Source organism: Aphidius gifuensis, linkage group LG2, assembly GCF_014905175.1.
Source record: "Aphidius gifuensis isolate YNYX2018 linkage group LG2, ASM1490517v1, whole genome shotgun sequence".
In the NCBI taxonomy this organism is placed as follows: domain Eukaryota; kingdom Metazoa; phylum Arthropoda; class Insecta; order Hymenoptera; family Braconidae; genus Aphidius; species Aphidius gifuensis.
In genome coordinates this window covers 22,636,307-22,655,996 of record NC_057789.1, presented here as the reverse complement: position 1 = coordinate 22,655,996, position 19,690 = coordinate 22,636,307, and the positions used below count along the sequence as shown (strand labels likewise).

General features: G+C 24.0%; 1 protein-coding gene across 3 annotated transcripts; it reads right to left on the bottom strand.

Annotated features, from left to right (window-relative positions):
- Positions 1 to 200: 200 nt before the first annotated feature.
- On the bottom strand, positions 201 to 18,770 carry LOC122849534. 3 transcript variants are annotated; one of them, XR_006373580.1, is made up of 19 exons: positions 18,371 to 18,770; positions 16,680 to 17,171; positions 13,214 to 13,284; positions 9,260 to 9,357; positions 8,875 to 8,998; positions 8,526 to 8,757; positions 7,836 to 8,156; positions 7,535 to 7,744; positions 7,032 to 7,076; positions 5,168 to 5,998; positions 4,328 to 4,765; positions 4,108 to 4,256; positions 3,738 to 3,815; positions 3,308 to 3,647; positions 3,003 to 3,216; positions 2,662 to 2,849; positions 2,354 to 2,523; positions 1,342 to 1,676; positions 1,035 to 1,131 (listed from the first exon to the last, which is right to left on the bottom strand). XR_006373580.1 is itself a non-coding variant. In XM_044148252.1 (18 exons), the coding sequence occupies exons 2-18, from the start codon at positions 16,840 to 16,842 to the stop codon at positions 610 to 612; spliced, it is 4,194 nt and encodes a 1,397-aa protein (XP_044004187.1). In that variant the 5' UTR covers positions 16,843 to 17,171; positions 18,371 to 18,768; the 3' UTR covers positions 201 to 609. The 3 variants fall into 3 exon arrangements, 2 of the variants coding, with proteins under 2 accessions (XP_044004187.1, XP_044004188.1); XM_044148252.1 differs by lacking the exon at positions 1,342 to 1,676 and having other exon boundaries at positions 201 to 1,131; positions 18,371 to 18,768; XM_044148253.1 differs by lacking the exons at positions 1,342 to 1,676; positions 5,168 to 5,998 and having other exon boundaries at positions 201 to 1,131; positions 18,371 to 18,768.
- Between the last annotated feature and the right edge of the window lie 920 nt (positions 18,771 to 19,690).

The following is a 19,690-nucleotide window of genomic DNA, read 5'->3' as shown; positions in this document are numbered from 1 at the left end:
TTTATTTTCATGATAATAATTGAATTATTCATAATCGAGTCATTAAATAATTTAAATTAATAATAAAAAAATTATTATACATCAATAATAAGTAATAAAAATTTTATATTTAAAAAAAAAATTTTTAAATATCATTAAGCTATCTTCAATCTCAATTTGTTCATAAGCAATTTTATCCTTCAACGAATAATACAAAAAAATGCCAAGTTACTTCAAGTCAAGCTATAAATTTTTAAGTTAAGAAAGTTAAATCCATCGCCCTTTAGCACCAAAAACTTTCTCCGCCAAACAAACCCATCAAATAACAACTTTTATATATCGCGAAAAAAAAAATAAAAATTATAAAATAAAATTAACAATAAAACAAAGGAAATAAAAATACAAAAAAAGAAAAACAATGGATAGAAAATTATTTACATAGATTATCATTTTTAAATTGACACATATTGTTTTTTTTTTTTTTCTTTTTCTTCTTTTTCATTAGAAATTATCATTAACTTTTATTTTTTCTTTCAAGACCATAATTTTATCGTTTTTTTTTTTTCTTAAATTTCATTTGAATTTTTATTATTATTATATTTTATCTGTCATTATTTTAAATGAAATTTATTATTTAGATTTTTGATTACCATAATCAACATAAACACGTACAACTTCACCACTATATTTTCTCTGACTTGGCATAAAATAAAAATCAGGTTGTTGTGATGATTGTTGTGAATTCATTGTACCATTAACATGATGACTTTTTGGTCTTTGATTTCTACGATCTTGTGTATAATAACCAGCTTGTTGTGATGATGGTGATTGATGTCTTGGTCCTGGTGCACGTGGTAAACTATATGTCGCTCTTGCAACAGACATTTGTTGTTGTTGTTGTGGATGTTGTTGATGATGATAATGATTATTATTACTATTACCATTACTTCTGTTATTATGATTACTTTTTTCAATTGTATTTGTCATATTTGATCTAGTTATAACACCATCTGTTAAATCTTTTGATCTTGGTAAACTTGATACTGGTGGTGGTGGTGCTTTTTCTTCAGTTTCAAATCCTTCAAATGCAAAATTTGTATTTGCACCAGTTGTATAATCACGCCATGCATTATTTCCAATCAAACGCTCCGGCTAAAATTTTTTTTATTATTTAATTAAAACATTGATTTTTCTAAGTTTATACTATTGACAATTTTAATCAAATTAGAAAAAAAAAAAATTAATTAATTAACTTAATATTTTTGTGATAAATTAAATAATTATATATTAATCAAAACTTGGAGAATGAAAAAAAATGTATAGAATGATAGATTTGTTGATAGTAAAGTTAATAAATAGTACCTTTTTTTTGTTTTTTTTAGTTCAATGGTATAGAAATGATAATATATAAATTATAATTGTGACATTGAATAATGGGAATATTTTTTTATGGACTACCAATTATTATTTTGGTTTGGTCGATGCATATTTGGAGGAAGATGTTGTTGATGATGACGACCATTATGTTGCTGTTGCTGTGGTTGCTGTTGTTGATGTTGTTGTTGATGAGGATGGTGATGATGATGATGATGATGATGGTGACCATTGTCATTTTGTCGATGATAACGAGTCGCGGATGAACGATGAATTGGATTGGCAGAAGTAGGAGTAGTAACCAAAGGCAGCGAGTATACCCTCTATACACATCATCATCACATGTACCAGTTGCAAAGAGCACAGATTCATGCAACAAGCAAAGTATCCATTTTTTTTCTCTTTCTTTTTTTCTTTACTTTCTACTCATTTAGTAATTAATTTTGACAAATGATACTATTAAATTAGTTATACTAATTGATATAGAGAAAAAAATAAAATAAATATAGCAAAGAAGAATGAGATAGTTAAATATAAAAGATAAAATTAATTGTTTTAAATTAGAAAAGAGATTTTTTTTTTTTTTTAAAAAAAGAAAAATGTCAAGATGAACTACTCCAAGTTTTGATTAACATGGCTAACTAATATTTAACATTGATAAACATATCATTAAAAATGATCTGCTCAATTTAACATATTTCCTGAAAAATTATTCAAGTTTTAATTAAAAAAAAATAAAATAAAAAATATAAGTAAACTTGATTTTGATTGATGAATGTTGATTAAATTATTTTTTAATCAATCACACCTGTAGAATGAATATATGTATATGTATTTTTTTTCTTTTCAATTCAATGAATATGAGAAACTCATAAATGAATTATCAAATAATCCAACTTATATCTCAATAAATTAAATTGATCCCTTAGGTAATATTATAAATTATTCACGTAATTTTCTGCATGTAACTTGGTATCTATATATATACACGTAAATTTACCTTTGTCGTGCGTTTTCTTGTGGCTTTGTACACTGTACAAGTTGCCTGTAACAAAGCTATAGCAACTAAAGCAGCGACACATCCAGCGACAATATACAGCTTCGTTTCACCAAGCAAAAGGTTCTTTGATCCTCCTATTCCATTCTCAAAGTCATCAGACAACTCGTTTACTGTTGAGAGAATTAAAAAAAAAAAAATTATAAAATATTATAGAACAATAATTTTTTTATTCTTTATAGTATTTTTTTTTTCTTTTTACTTTATACTTTGTAATAAAATTAAAATAAATTATAATAAAATTTACGCACAAAGAGGTGCTCGTACAACAAGATATTGTGGATCTACAGTGAGTGAACCAACTCTTCCATTTAAAATTGCTTGTTTCAATGCAATTTCAGCACTAGCAACTGTATCGTTTGGTCTTAATGCTCGTAATTTTGCCTCATTTTTATCCAAGATTAAACTCATTTTTGCAATGACACTGTTTTCACCATTTCTATTGACAATTAAAATATATAATTATTATTAAATAACAGCTTGACATTGAATACTTAATTAATGTGATAGCTATTTTTAATAATCAGGAATTTACTTTTTTATAATTTAGAACTATACCAGTTAAAAGTTAAATAAAATATCCTATATTTACCTTTGTAGGTCACTCAATTTAATCATCGAATAACCAGGAAGATTATTCAATGCTGGACCAAATGTGTATGAAAGTTTTTTTGATATATCATCAAAATCTTGTGTACCTGGTTGTGGTTCTTTAAAACCATTTGGTAAATTTAATAATTTAACTTCAATATCATAATAAAGTTGATTTGATAATTTTCTTTCAATTTCATTATCTTCTTCATCATCTAAAAATTGAAAAAAATAAAATTATTCAAATATATTATTCAAACAATGAATTATGAATAGTTGATTTTATGTTTTTAAAAAATAATTTACCATCAATTCCACATGATCTGATGCATACTTTTTTTGATGATACAAATATACTTGCATGTTTTTTAATTTTTTTATTAACTTGATTATATTCACCACCTTTTACTGGGAACATCATGTATAAACAATGATCATCAGTAAATGATAAATCTTTAGTATCACGACTTATTCTTTTACGTGTAAATTTAATTGTTGAAATTCCATTTTCACTTTTACCACTGTGATTAACTGTATCTTGTGATCCATCAAGTACTGGAGATGTATAACCACTTATCCATGTGTCCATTAAAAATGGCATACCAGATGATTTATCAATCCATCCAATAATAGCATCTGTTTGTGACTAAAAAACAATAAAAATTTAAAATTAAAATTAAAAATTAAATTATCATTATTTAAATAATATATCCAAAAAAATTAAATTTATATTAACCATTTTTCTGTCATTTGAAAAACCAACACCTGTCCAAGTATTTGATTCCTTTGTAACAATTATGAAGGTCACTTCATCCTGAAAATAATAATAATAAAAATATCTTAAATATTTAATAAAACAATGTTGTGTATGATGAAGAAGACTTATATGAACTATGTAACCACATAATGTAGAAAATTAAATTTCAAACGTAGAATGAAAGTTTAGCCTAAAGGTGTATGTGTCTCGATGTTGATAATTTTTTCATGATTTTATATACATATATAAATTTGTTTGTTATTTTACTTGTACATAGTATGTGTTAGTTGAAGGTAATCGAGCAAAGAGAAAGCTTTATATATTTATATACACAATACGGTTTATTTACCTTTCGTGTTTTGTAGGTCCATTCAATGTAATAATCACAGGTGGCATTTTCAATTGAACAGTGTCTTGGATATCTCCATTCACCACTACATTTTTTTTTAATTGCTTCTTCTTCTTTATCACCACCAAATTTTTCTTTATTTTTTTCATCTTTAATAAATAATTAAAATTAATATTTTATTTTAAATTTAAATACATAAATTAAATATTAAAATAATTACCAAAAAAGTTTATTGATTCAACACCTCTTTGTGAATTATGTCCATGATATTTAAGCTCATCTTGTTTGTAGAAATCTTTAATATTTGCATTACCTTTTTCAATTCCACTTGATGGACGATGTTGATATTTACCTGGTTCTTGGCCTTTCGCCCAAATAACATGCATATTATCATTGACTATATCATGATCAGTTAAATCATTTGTTGATAATTTACGTCTGAATAATATTGTTGTAACACCATCTTTTTCATATCCCATTGCACCAGTTAAACTTTCTTTACCACCCCAAAAATCATCGAAACGTGGTGTTGAACGATCACGAGTATAATAATCACCAATTCTATGAGTATTACCTCTTGCTGAACCAATTATCATGTCTGTACAATCCATTGAATGGAAATCATGTTTGGGAGTGTATTTATTGTGCGATGATCCAGCTAAAGATTTTTTTTTTTTGTTTAAATAAAATAAAATGATTATTTTTTAAAATTTAATTTTATTATTAATAACAGGGCAGGGGAGGAGACTTAATTTATTAATTAAAATTTTTAAAAATGTATAATTTTTTGTGAAATAACTACTGCTACAGTGACATGCATTTTATACGTTTTTTTTTTTTTTTTTCAATTTTGCTAAAGACAAATAACCTTTAGGTAAATTTTTATATTTTATAACTTTTTAAAAAATTCATCTAAGCTTTGTCTAGAGCATGTGATAAAATAATTTATAAATAATGATAAAACAAGTCTACTTTGGTGTAAATGGTTATATACAAATTACTTTTTTTTTTCGTTTGACTATTTATATTTTTAACTACTTTTGTTAAATTGCTGTTTTACCTTTCGTAGTAACCGCTTTTCCGAATTCTGATATTCCTTCAGGCTCAGGATTTGCCTCGGGTTCAGGAGAAATAGGTTCAGATTTTGATTCAGGTTCAGGTGAAATAGGTTCAGATTTTGATTCTGGTTCAGGAGCAGAAGGCTCAGATTTTACTTCTGGTTCAGGAGCAGAAGGCTCAGATTTTGCTTCTGGTTCGGGAGCAGAAGGCTCAGATTTTGCTTCAGGCTCAGGAGCAGAAGGCTCACTTTTTGGTTCAGGTTCAGGAAAAGTAGGCTCACCTTTTGGTTCAGGTTCAGGAGCTATAGGTTTAGAAGCAGTAAGTCTACTTTTTGTTTTAGGTTCAGGAGCAATAGGTTCTCCTTTTGGTTCAGGTTCTGGAGCAGTAGGTTCACCTTTTGGTTCAGGTTCAGGAGAAATAGGTTCACCTTTTGGTTCAGGTTCGGGAGAAATAGGTTCACCTTTTGGTTCAGGTTCGGGAGAAATAGGTTCACCTTTTGGTTCAGGTTCAGGAGAAATAGGTTCACCTTTTGGTTCAGGTTCTGGAGCAGTAGGTTCACCTTTTGGTTCAGGTTCAGGAGAAATAGGTTCACCTTTTAGTTCAGGTTCAGGAGAAATAGGTTCACCTTTTGGTTCAGGTTCAGGAGAAATAGGTTCACTTTTTGGTTCAAGTTCAGGAGAAACAGGTTCACCTTTTGGTTCAGGTTCAGGGCTCAAAGGTTCAGGAGTTGAGGGTGCAGGGTTAGAAGGCCTTGGAAACTTTGGCCTTGTAGCCTTAGGCTTAAAGGATTTTGGTTTTGATATTGGTTGTTCCGGCTCACTCGTGGGCTCACCTGTGCAACATAAGCAACAACCATGCATTCTATATAAATTACCAACACCATGTGCGTCTATTCATAAAAATATTACATAATATTACTCTAAATCATGATTTTTACATTTCAAAAAAAAAAAAAACCAGAATATTTCATCTCTAAAAAATCAACAATAATTCAATTATAAAAAAAAAAATAAATAAATATACATGTATAAATTGTTAATATTTATTCAAGCTGAAATAACTGGTTATAAAAATAATTCAAAAACTAGGTATATATTAAATTTAACAAAAATGATTAAAACAAAAATATGTGTGTGAAAAAAAAATGAGTGTTACGACTAAAATTATTATATAATACCAACAAATGATACTCAACATGAAGTGTATTCTGTAAAATTACGTGTGTTATATATATATCTACAGCCAATTTAACAACTACATGTACAAATGTGAAAAAATATAAAAAAAATAAATGCAAAATCAACATTGTAATCTAAATTCCATGTGACATAATAGTAATAGTATTTTTTACAATGACTTTAATAACAAATAAAATTAAAATTAAATAAAAAAAAAAAAACAAATAAAATTACAAGATTTTATAAATAAAATAATAAAACCAGTTTGTGCTAGTGAATTTTAATTTGAAATGTGAAGACAAATATTTCTGTAAGACGCAATATAACACCTGACTACGTTATACGTCATACACAATATATATTTAAGTGTCTTCGTGTGAATATTTTCAGGTTGAAAAAAGAGACAATGTATTGTGATAATGCTCGTATGAAAATGAACATGGGATAATTAAAACAAAAGCAATTTAATTGCCATATTGTATTAAAAAATTTTACACTATTCATGTGGAAAATTTATTTTACTAACAAAAGTGAATGTAATTTTAAAAAAATATGCGGTTAAAAAATATTTACACATTTAGGTGTAAAATATTTATATTTCTTTGTTTAAAACAATAATAAAAATTATTGAAAAATATAAAAAAAATAAATAAACAATAAAATTATCTTTTATTTAAATTTACTCACCAGTTGGCTCAGATGATGCGGGTTCTGGAGATCTTTTTTTACGTCCTGCAATAAAAAATAAACAAAAAAAATAAAAAAACTATATGTATATTTAAAAAAGAAACGTTTAATCAACGTTGCATCATTTGCGTTAATGATATGCCGTTGTTTGTTTTTAATCTAAATTGTTAATTGCATGAGAATGAAGAAAGGTAAGCTGTGGTAAATTTAATCTTGGTATTAAAAATAAAAAAAAAAAGTAAAAGGAAAAAAGTTTTTCTCAAGCCCTTTTTAAATATATGTATATATATGAATACAAAAATAAAAAAAAGACGAGTAGTTATCTCTCCATTATTTCTCAGAATGATATTGAGTAATTAAAAAAATATTCTTTGAGATAGCTAATTTTAATTAATTATAATTATAACAAATCAAATTAAAATTCATGATGTTATGATTCAACAATAATAGTGATTAAAAAACTAATAATAAATAAATAATAATAACTTAAATAATTAAATTACCTTGTTTTGCAGTTATTTGATAAGTAACACTAGTATGTACTTTAGTATCAGTGTCAATAACAGTTGGAACATCAACATCTGTATGTGGTTTTGCTGATCGTCTTTTGGCTGCTGATTTTGATGGTTCTGGTTTGCCATTTTCTGGTTCTGGTACACTTGTTTCTGGCTCTGGTTTACTTGGTTCTGGTTCTGGTGATCCAACTTCTGACTCTGTTCAAATAGTTAATGTTTTTTTCGTTTTTTTTTAAATTATCTTACATTTGTTATTTAATAATAATTATTAATTAATATTTGTTTTTACTTTGTCTATCAGCTGATATCTCTGGTGTAGGTTCTCCATTACTAGACACATGAGCATTTATTTCAGGTTCAGATTTTGGCTCTGGTTGTGGTAACATTTCAATTTTAATTTTTTTATCAGTTATATCAGGAAATGAACGACATTCACTTGATAAATTACTCGAACGCCAGCCAATACCAACCCATGATGTACCATTAACAACCATAACACCTTCTAACTCTTTAATATCCTCAAGTATACGCCAATAAAATGTAAAATCATTTGAAAAATGTTTTACACTGTAACTATCAAAATCAACTGTTGTTGATTTAATTGGTGATACTGTAAAATAAAAAATTATATTAATAAATTTATTAAAAATTTTGTTTCATCATTCAATAATTTTATAAATTAAAAATATTGGAAAAATTATTTTTTTGTGAATACATATTTTTCCGATAAATTATTAGTAAAATATTTTAATCAAATTTTTTATTTTTTTTATTAATTCCGTTATTGTCCGATCGATTTCTGATTTATTTTTTTTTTTCTTTAATCTATCAAACTCACTCCATTTTTCTCCGAATTTTATTTCAATTTACTTTGATTTATTCCACTTTTTTGATCAATATTTTTCCACTCATTTAAATATTGTTTAATTAACTTAGTTTTAAAAAAATATCTATTTATTATTTTAATTAGAAAACTAACGTTTGTTACAACGACGACCAAACCATCCATTGTTGCAATAACAATGTTTTGTTGGTGATGTAGTACCACCATTGTCAATGCATTTACCCTGATCACCACAATCAGAATTAGACATGCATTCTTCATGATATTCACATCTTGAACCATGATACAATGCATCACATTTACATCGACCAAGTAAATATCTTCCATGACCACTACAAGTTTCTCTGTATAATTTCTTCTCAACAATCTATTTTTAAAATAAAATTATCAATTAAATATTAAAACTTTATGATAAATCAATTTCTATTGATATTTAAATATTTATAATCATTAATAATGTTTGTTGAAATTCCATTTGACTTACATCGACATCTGAACATGACCAAAATCTGTAGCTTGATCCCCATTCTGCAGCTTCACGAAGCAGTCTTACTGTACAATCAATACAGGTGAAATTTTGCGGCAACTCAACTGGATAATACTGTGCCCTGTCAAGGTCATTTACACATTTTATTTTCATAAAAAAATTCAATGATATAACTATTATCATATCTAATATATAATTAATCAAAATAATTTGTCATTATTAAAAAAACATTTTATATCATTTCATTAGTTAACCAATTAATTAAAAAAATAAAAAATTTTAATTAAAAAAATTGGGATAATTTGACATCAGTATTTTTTCTTGTATATAAAAATTAATTAAATATTTTCAAAGAAAATAAATATAAATAAAATATAATTACGTTGCGTCGTCAGAAACAAATTCACTTTGTTGTGTCACTGGTGTCAAGTCAACCAAAGGCCTGTCCAATGCATCAAGAATTTGCAATCGAAAACCTCCCTGTAAAAAAAATTTTAAATGATATATTTATTATTTGAATGAATTATATTTTATTTTTACTAGAATTAATTAAAAAACACTTGTTAATGAATATTATTTTTTCAGCAATTTTTTTTTTTTTTTTTTTTTTTGTGTGTTTATATATATATTTAGTGTTTGGCTTTCACCCGGATTCCATTGGCACGATACACGCGTGCCTAACGCTCCCAATACTTTTACCCAGACGACAGTTATATCTTTTGCGAGAGTCATGCGAATAAAATAACTAACCAGCATGCCTTGTCACAAACAAACCGAGCTCCATTAAAATCCAATGTTGTTTTTTTTTTTTGCCAACAAAATTCCTCATTTGGTATTTAACTCACTAACAATATGTAACAATTAAAAAATAAATTCTGAATGTGGAAAAAAAAAATAATAAATAAACCAAGCAATTTATAAATAAATAAAATGGAAAAAAAAAAATTATTTAGAACACGTCAAGAAAATATGTGTAAAATTCACATATTAAACTGATGGATTTTCACTCTGACTGTTAACAAATTGAATGACTAGAAAAAAATTTAATATAAAAAAAAAAGTTTTAAAAAAATTTTAAAACTATTTTACAATCAATAAACTGATTTATAATCTTTTATATTTTTTTTTTCCGTACTATTTTGATGGTGTCTTCAAAAACTACAAATTATCATTAAATTGAGTAAAAAAAAGTTTTTTTAAATTTAAAATAAAAAATGATTAGGAAATGTGTTTGACGTTTGGGGATTTAGAAAGCTCATCTTTTTGAGCATCTGGCTGGCATGGCATGTAAACAAGCTTGTCATGTTGAGAAAAGAATCTTGGTAATAAACATTGTGGTTGATGGTTCAAGTACTTCAAGATTCATTTATAAAAATAAAATAAAATAATAATAATAGCATTAAGTATTCACACACATACACACTTGTTGAATAATAATAATAATAATAGTAATAGTAATAAAAATAACTAAATAAATAAATAACAATGATTAAAAAAATAATAAATGATGATAAATAAACATATATGCAAAATAATGTTTATTGTATAGGCGAGAAAATGAAAACTAACGGATTATCAATACTTACAACTAGTTAATTATAACGCATAATATTTTGTAACGGGGATGTTAATATTATATTGCAATGGGGCGTTTAATGGAATGTGGAATGAAGGCCAACATCAATGATTTCCGCATTGATGATCACTCGGAATAAATAACACCTGTTTGTGTATCTCACACTGATCGTCGTGAACCCTATCATCAGGTCATTGTCCAGAATTTTTGTATATTATTTTTTATAAAATTATTATGATAAAAATTTTATTACTTTTTTTATTCTTATTTAATAAATATAAAATTTATTTATTTATTTATTTATATAGGTATGATTTGATTTTTTTTTTTTTTTTTTTTTTTTTGATTATCAATTGAGTTTTTAGAAATATTTTATTATTTAAATATTTAATATAATTGATTTATTTATTTTTTTTTATTTTTATTTGAAAAAAAAATTATAAATATTTTATTTTTAATATTTATTTGAAAATTTATAATTGATAAATATAAAAATAAAATTCTCGTTTGAAAATTTTATTTATTTAATTTTTTTTTATTATTTTTAACTTGATTTATAAATGATTTATTTTTCGATAAGCATACATATATTTTTGTCTATTAAAATGATTAAAAAAATTTATCATTATATTGTAAGTTTTATTATTATTTTAATTTTTTAAAAAAATATTGATAAATAATAATTTAACAACAATAGTACATCATCAGAATACCGTCAATTTTGAGGTCATAACGGTCTCTCCCACAATTTAGTATCGAGCACGCCTTGGCTATCATCGAGCATACCTGCATACCAAACTGAACATCATTTTTTTCATGCTTTTATATATTTCTATCCTTTTTTTTATTTTTTATTTATCTTATTTAATCGTTATTTCGAAATCAACTGTCCAAGAACATGTATGAGCAGATATAGAAACACATCTATGTACATTCAAAATGTACATATATTTATACATACATATATGTACCTGTAATATTGCTAAATTCGATGAGCAATGCTAATTTCGAAAGCCTTAAGGCTGTGAATAAATGAATGGGTCGAGGCTGAATATTTGTAATTGGTGTAAATTCCACATATGTGACATCAATAATTTCGCACCTCAAAGTTAAATATTATTTCTAAATACTCAATATCAATAATTAAATAAAGTAAAACGAAAAATGCTGTATAGTACAAAAAAATTTAATAAAAAAAAAAACATATGACCCCAATGAATTGCCCATGAAATATCTCACAATAAAATAATTGTCATTGCAGTTTTTTTTTTTTATATTATTTTTATTGCAAAGGTTGTAATTAAATCTGCTCGACATTGATTTTTATATATTTTCATTATTTATAAATTTTATATATGACAATTTAAACTCGAGAATATTAAAAACAAATAGTCGTTTTTTTTTTTTTTTTTATTAATTTTTGTATGATGAAAAAAAATAGCAATATAACATAATTTTTTTTTTAGTTAACTTGGATGAATTTAACGATGACCTACATTCATTCAAAAATTTAATATTGAATGGTTAATTAATTTATTAGAAAAATAAGAATAATATTTTCATTTAATTAAAATTTTTATGTAATTTTATATAATAATTTAAAAATCAATGATAGTTGTGAAATTTAAATATTTTATGTGTATTTGTATTGAATGCGTTGGCATGCTTTGAGTAAATTCATATACAATGTATACGTTGACTAAATACCTAAGACTTCTTTTGTGAATAATTCAAAGCGCGACTGCCTTGAGAAGAAAATGCGTGTGTAGGCCGTCCGGTTTTGCACTGTTGAATGTATAAAACCCCTCTTCTATATTATTTTATTTTTTTTACTTATTAAATTTCTCGGTTTGATGTCGCAATTTTAAATTTATAAATTCAAAGTATTTGTGAAGAAATTTGACACTATCTTTTATAAATAAATTGACTATTCAACTGATTTGTGGTTTATTGTTATTATAATAAAATTAAAAAAAAAGAATATACATTTTTAAATAAGGTTATTGTTATACAATTTTTTAATGATAATTGCTCTTGACTATATATTTATAAAAATTCTATTCAATGAGGACTTGATTTTACTAGACAAATTTTAAATCTATACACATATACAAAGTGTCTTTTTTTAAATAAATTTGACACTGTCTATTGTACAACTTAATTTTTCAACAAATGTATCATCTTGAATAAAAAAAAAATATGTATATAACTATTGTTTTTTTTTTTCCGTGTACATGACTAAATATCTTGAACAAAAATTGGCCAATTATTGAAATATTCATGTGAAAAATATTTTAAAAAATATCCACTGGCACGTAGAAAATAAATTAATTACAATTTTATCAAAGATATATAATAATTATATTGATAATAACATGTAATAATAAATAGCAAACATTTCATAAAGCTGTGTTTAAAAAGTAAATATTAAATTTCAGTCATTACAATACGATAATTATTCAATTAATTTATTTGAAAATTAATTACTTTTGAATGTATCAAAGATAGAAATAAATTTAAAAAAAAACAAACAAATTGTTAAATACAATATTTATTTATCGCATATATATTGTAATCAAAATTTATAATAATAAGTGCTAAAATATACTTGACGTTTTTAATACTAATACACGCTACGAGACGTTTTTTTTGGAAAATTAATTTACCAGGATAATTTATTTCGGGATTATTTTCCTAAGAAATTTGTGTTCAAGATATTTAGTCATGATAGAATTTTTTTAATTAAGAAAACTATTTTACCTGATGAGGATATGCCAAATGCCAAGTGATATTGAATTTACTTCCAGCAAGTAGACTCGTCTTTATGTCACCTGTAAATTAAGGAAAAAACAACAAAATTAATTTAATAAAAATTAAAACATGTTTTGTTAGTTTGTAGATTGTAATAAAGATGAAAAAAAAACGAAATAAAAATAGTCAAGTTAGTTGAGGCATTTGTAATTATCGTGTAATTGTTATGTGATGCGATGCAATTAAATGATCTGAGCTAGTCTTGTGGATTACGAGTTTTACTTTACCCTGTTTACTTTCATCTTCATTCTTTGTTTTTTTTTTTTTTTCATATACCCACGACTCAATTTCTACACACCACAAATATTACACGATTTTTATACGATATTTATCAAAATTACGCGAAAAAAGAAAGATAAATAAATAAAATAACTTTGCCATAATTTTGACATTGTTAATCGGTCTTATCCGACTATTCAAGCGCTGACCTGTAAGCAAGAACTGCCAATCTGCCAAGAATTACAACAATCATTTATAAATATTTTTTTTTTTTCTTACAATCTTTAAATTAAATTTCTATAATTTAATTTAATAGTTTTTATATAAAATTTTCAATTAAAGTAGTAAATTTTATTGTAAAAAAAATTTAAAAAGATAAAATTAAAAAAAAAAGTTTCTAAATGTTGATTAATGTTAACAATGTACTTTTAATTTATATTGATTTATTTATAATTAAATTTAAATTACTATTGAATATTTCATGAATTTAATACACATTGTATTTCATTAATTTTATTAAAATTTAATAAAATATTAACATGTTTATTAATATATTTTTTATGATAAATATTATGATTTATTCTGATGTTTGTACGATTAACAAATGATAAGACATTGTTTTGTTTTGTCTGAATATTAATAAATGATACCTGCGTGGAATAAAAAGAAAGTACTTTATAATATTATATAATTTAATCGTCAACAAACAGTACTTTTTTTTTTTACTGTATATCTATATATACTTTCTTTTTCCAGTTAAGTTTCGCCAGTTACACCTGTATTATTATTATACGTACACTCCTTGTCATTATCTACCCTCTCAATTTCGATAACAATAATTTTATTTCATTTTTTTTCCAATCAAAAACAATATACTAAAAAATATCTAACAATCAATTTTCAAACGAATACTAAAAGTTAAACGTTAAAAAAAAAAAAAACAATAAAAAATTTAAAATTAGTGACCTATTGTTTTCTCATTTCCTTTTTAGTGATAAATTTTTTTTTTTACATAAAAATTTAGTTGTTAAAATTTGAAATAAACATTTATATTTTAAAAAAAAAAATAGGATTTTTTTATTTTCTATTCAATCGTTAATTATTAGTTTTTAAATTTTAATTTATTTTCTCCAATGAATAAAAAAAGAAAAAAATGTAATTATATCAAGAAATATTTAAAATTATTTATTGAAATAAATTTCAGTAAAATTTAAATTATATTTATCTTTAACTAACAAAAATCATTTATATACCTATACAAAATCCGGAAGAGACAAGAATGCAATACTACCGATCGTTCCATTTGACTGTTTTTTACACTTTCTGCATTTTAATCCATCAGACACACTTAGCAACTCTTCATTTATATATATTTACCATTCAATTTATTTTTTCTTTCATTTTTTTTCGAAATATAAATATTCCAATAAATATATATCATCTCTATACCAACAAATACCAGTCGACTTGAATAAACAAAATATTTGAAAAAAAAAAAAAGAAATTCAAATATGAAAATACAATTAAATAATATTTCTAAAAAAAAGTAATAACTAGCATCAATAATTGAAATGAAAAAAAAAATTGCAATAACAACATAATTACACACCTCATTAGAAAGGATATAAAATATAATAATATAAAAGAAAAAAAAATTTCAAACGATATAATAACTCTTTCATTTTAAATATAAAAAAAAATTAATTTTATATATTTTTCATCAAATTAATACTAATTAATCAAATCAATCATATATAAATTAAATAATTAAATTTTTTAATACTTCACATTATATTAACAAGTATATATAAACATAATTTATATAATATTAAATGGTTTTTTATTTTCAAATAAGAAATATTATGTTTTTTTTTTTTTTAAGATTAAGCTGTAATATCTACGTAAATTTATTTGTGTATATAAATACAAATAAACAAAAAAAAAAAAAGAAAAATACTTTGAGTTCATGAGACAGGTGAATAGAATGCTATATACACTTGCGACATAAAAATAAGATGAAAAAAAAAATCTTTTTTTTTAAATTAAAATACAAAAATACTTTTTAGAAGAGCAATGAAATGGGAGCAGAGAAGAACTCAAAAGTTTTCATAAATATATATATGTATATATAAATTCTCTTTGCTGAATATAGCCAGAGGTGTACAACCTGATTTTTTATTTATATATAAAGTTATATATATGTATTATATATAGGGTATGAACACTGAGACTTGTGCCTTTGGTATGAACGGTGAAAGTCGACTCTCTACATCTCAACCGCATCTCCCACTTTTCTATAAACTACTACTACAAATATTTTTATCCTTTCTGAGCTTACTTCTTCAGCACTACAATCTATGTTATTGCTTATACATATATATATAAATATTTAATACACATAAACACGACACTCTTAATGTCGTTTTCTCATAGTATCATATACAGATTGTGGAATTTCCGTCATTCCGATATTATATTTTACCGATGAATGAATTTTTTTTTTTTTTTTGTTATGATCGTATATAAATAGTTTTAAATCTTTATTTTATTATTTCGATAATATGACAAATCTGGAAAAAAAATGACCAGTCAAAATATCAAAAATAAAGAAAAAAAAAAAAAAAATCTAGAAAGCACGAAAAAAAAATATTTACTGGCAAGTTGAAAATCAATTAATTAGAAACTTATCAAAGATATAGGTAGAACAATTGTGTTAATAATAAATTATAAAATATAATAAATATTTCATACAATATTCAAAAAGTAAACATTAAAATTATTGAAATTGTCATTACAATATACGATGACCAAATAATTTATCATTAAAGTAATTATTTCAGAATTTATCCAAGGTATATGATAATAGTGAATCAAAAGAAAAAAATGAATTACGAAAAGCATTATTTAATAATTCATTATTTACATACTGGTGTCATACCTTTAGACACGTTTAAAATAGTCATTAAATCATCACGTTTATATTTTAAATAATTTAACCATAAAGTATATTTTTAAGATTAAAAAAAAAAAAATATATATAAAAATTTATAAATTTTTAACATTTATTTTTGAGAATTTCTAATATATATTATATATATATATATATTTTTTTTTGTAATTTAATTATACATGAGGATATAAAAAAATTGATTAATTAATATAAATTTTTAAAAAATAAAAATAAAATATTTTTTACCTTTTGGCATTCCACATGGTCCAGGTGTTCTGGCATTATCAAGAAAATCAATATCGTATTTTCTGGCTTGTGGAAATGTTAGTGCAACGTGTCCATGTACATTGTCAAAAATAAATGTCAATTTTATTATGACTAAAAACCAGATTACATATCTTTGTATCATTTTAAAAAATATTTGAAATGAAAAATTCAATAAATAAATAAATAAATAAAATAAAAAAAGAGGTATTCAATCGATTTTATGGACAAGTTTAATAACTGTGGTATCAAAAAGTATACCAATGTTTCAGTTATATACCGTTAAACTCAAACCACAGCAACTTGACTGTTCAATGCCGGCCAATTTAATTTTTTTTTTTTATTTTTTATCTTCAAATTGACGTTCTTTTACGTTTGGCTCGTTAAAATTTGATCTTTCTTTCGACCTCATCGAAGAAGCTTCTTCTCTTTATTTATTATTTTTCCAAATTTTTTTTTATTTCCCACGAATACCTGAAAAATAAATTGATTATAAAAATTATGTTTTCTTATTTTTTAGGTGACATTATTATTTTTTTTTTCATATTAAATTATTTAAGATGATTATTTTTATAAGTTAATAAATTGCAAGTCGAGGTCGTCATCGTTGTGCTTCGATGATCTGCACTCGCACTTCCGCCATCACAATTTGCAATTTATCTTTATAATAATAAAAACAAAAAATGAATAAATAAATAAATAAATCTTTTTTTTTTCATTTTTATCATCTTCTCTTTGGCGCGCAACTTATTTTTTATTGCCATTTTTTTCTCGTAACATCTTTTTCTAATCGTTTTTTTTTTTTTTTCGTTTCATTTTTTATCGCATAAATGTCGAGAAACACGCAATAGGCCCCCTACGTTATTTTCAATGCCAAGGACGAAAGGATACTTCGTCAGATTTATGATTTTTTTTTTATAAATTTAATATCAACTTCATTATTATAATTAATTCATCAATTTCGTTTTTTTTTTTAAATTTTAATTGATAGATTTCTAGAAGAAATTGTTGTTTATATAGTTTATTCAATGTTAACTTTTGATTCGAGTTATAGAGCTGACTATTTTTTCTTATTTTTTCTGCAGATCAACATTCACTTTTAAAACCTATCTGCATTCCAAGATGGAAGTAAACAACATGACTAGATTGAAAAAGTTTTGACGTAGGTATAATAAATAAATTTAAAAAATATATAAAAAACAATAAGATATAATTTAAATAAATATAAATTTTCCTAAATTTAATTTTTCATTTAAAACTACAAATATAAAAATTAACTAATGTATTTTTTATTAATTTATTTTTATTGTCAAATTATCAAACATCAAGGACTCACTAATCATTAAATTACTAATCAATTAATTTTTTATTAAATAAATATCTAATTTGAAAATTATATAATAATGTTGTTATAATAATTTTAAAGAATATTTATTTTCTACTAAATTTCAAATGAATATTTAAATTAAAAATTTAGAAATCATTAATAGATAAGATTAATAAAAAATTATTTAAAATCCATTTATATCATAATTAAATCATCTATATAAAATAAATACTTATGTAATTTAAAATAAACCATTTCCAAATTCGATAAATATATCTTTCCATAAAATAAACAATCAAAAAAAATTTCAATAAACAAATCAATTTATTTTTAAATAACAACTCACCTGTGGATTTTTGAAGGTCACCAATAAATTATAAAATTTTCGATCCAAGGATGAGTTGAGTGGGTGCAAAATAATATTTGAAATTTTCACAAAACACTATTTTTTTTTTCAAAAAAAATTAAAAAAAAACATATTTCACACTTCACAATTAATTAACAAAAACAAGTAACAATTTTTAAAAAATACTAATGAGCAATAACAATTAACAGTCTTCAGGAAGTAGCCATTTTGTGTTTTTAATAAAACAAGAAAAAATTTTATAAATAATGTTTTTTTTTTGTATATTGTAATAATTATTAATATAAATTAATTTTTTTTTTATACGCACGCGCAATAAAGAACAGTACGTGATGAACTTAAGTCCCGGACTGGCCCAAACTCCTGCTGAGAAACACGCCAAGTTGAAACGAAGAAAACACACTGTATTTACCCCCTTCACCTGTATTCTTACCGTGTAGCCCCCCCTTAACTCCCCTTCCACCCACTTGTTACTACCACTGGCCAACTCATAATCCACGTCTCCATTTTCGACGCATCCATTTTTAAAGACAATAATTTTCTGATATATACGCGATTTTCTTTTTTTATTTTTCAAGGTGAAAAATGGAAATAATTTGACACTTTGCAGTATAAAATATTAAACAAAATAAATTTAAAAAAATCCAAAAAGACAGATATAAAAAAATAAAATATGATAAAATTGTTTATTTTTTTTTTATTTTTTAAATAATTGTCGCATTCATGGCCCAGATGACTGAGATCGGAATGGAAAGCCGGATGAATTGACGGTGAAAGACTGATGTGTTAAGCAGACACGTAATTAGTCCAACTCATAAGACATTTGACTCAAATAAATAATAGAATATTAATTTAACGAAAAAAAAAAAATTAGTCTTTTTTTTATTGTTGATAAATATAACTGAATATTTCATAGAAAAAAATTATAATTTCATATTTTATTATTATTACAAAATATATACCTTTTTCTTGTATTTTTAATAATTTTAATTTCATTATTATCTTAGTTCCTAATATATGTATAAAAAAATTTAAAAGAATTTCATATCATCTTGCTTTTTTTTTTGATACATCAAATCTACATTTTGTAAAAACCTACTCCAAATTTTCCCCCCATACACTCTAATCTCTATCATACTCCTGGTTTTTAAAGGTTTAATGAGAAAACAATAAATTTATGTTCAAGAACTTTTTTATCATAAATAAACATTTCGGAGTAACTTGGAATAATCATAAAAATAATGCTGTCACTTTGTCAATGTATGGGATTTGTGGTTAGAGATGCGCAATGGACCAAAATGA

What these genes read in the sequence shown, in the direction of transcription:
- LOC122849534 (XM_044148252.1), bottom strand. Translation starts at nt 16,842, where the DNA reads ATGATACAAAGATATGTAATCTGGTTTTTAGTCATAATAAAATTGACA. An exon ending in GGTCATGTTCAGATGTCGAT is followed by an intron (nt 8,758 to 8,874) that starts GTAAGTCAAATG and finishes TTTTAAAAATAG; the next exon opens with ATTGTTGAGAAGAAATTATA. An exon ending in CGCATCATCTGAGCCAACTG is followed by an intron (nt 5,999 to 7,031) that starts GTGAGTAAATTT and finishes TATGTTGCACAG; the next exon opens with GTGAGCCCACGAGTGAGCCG.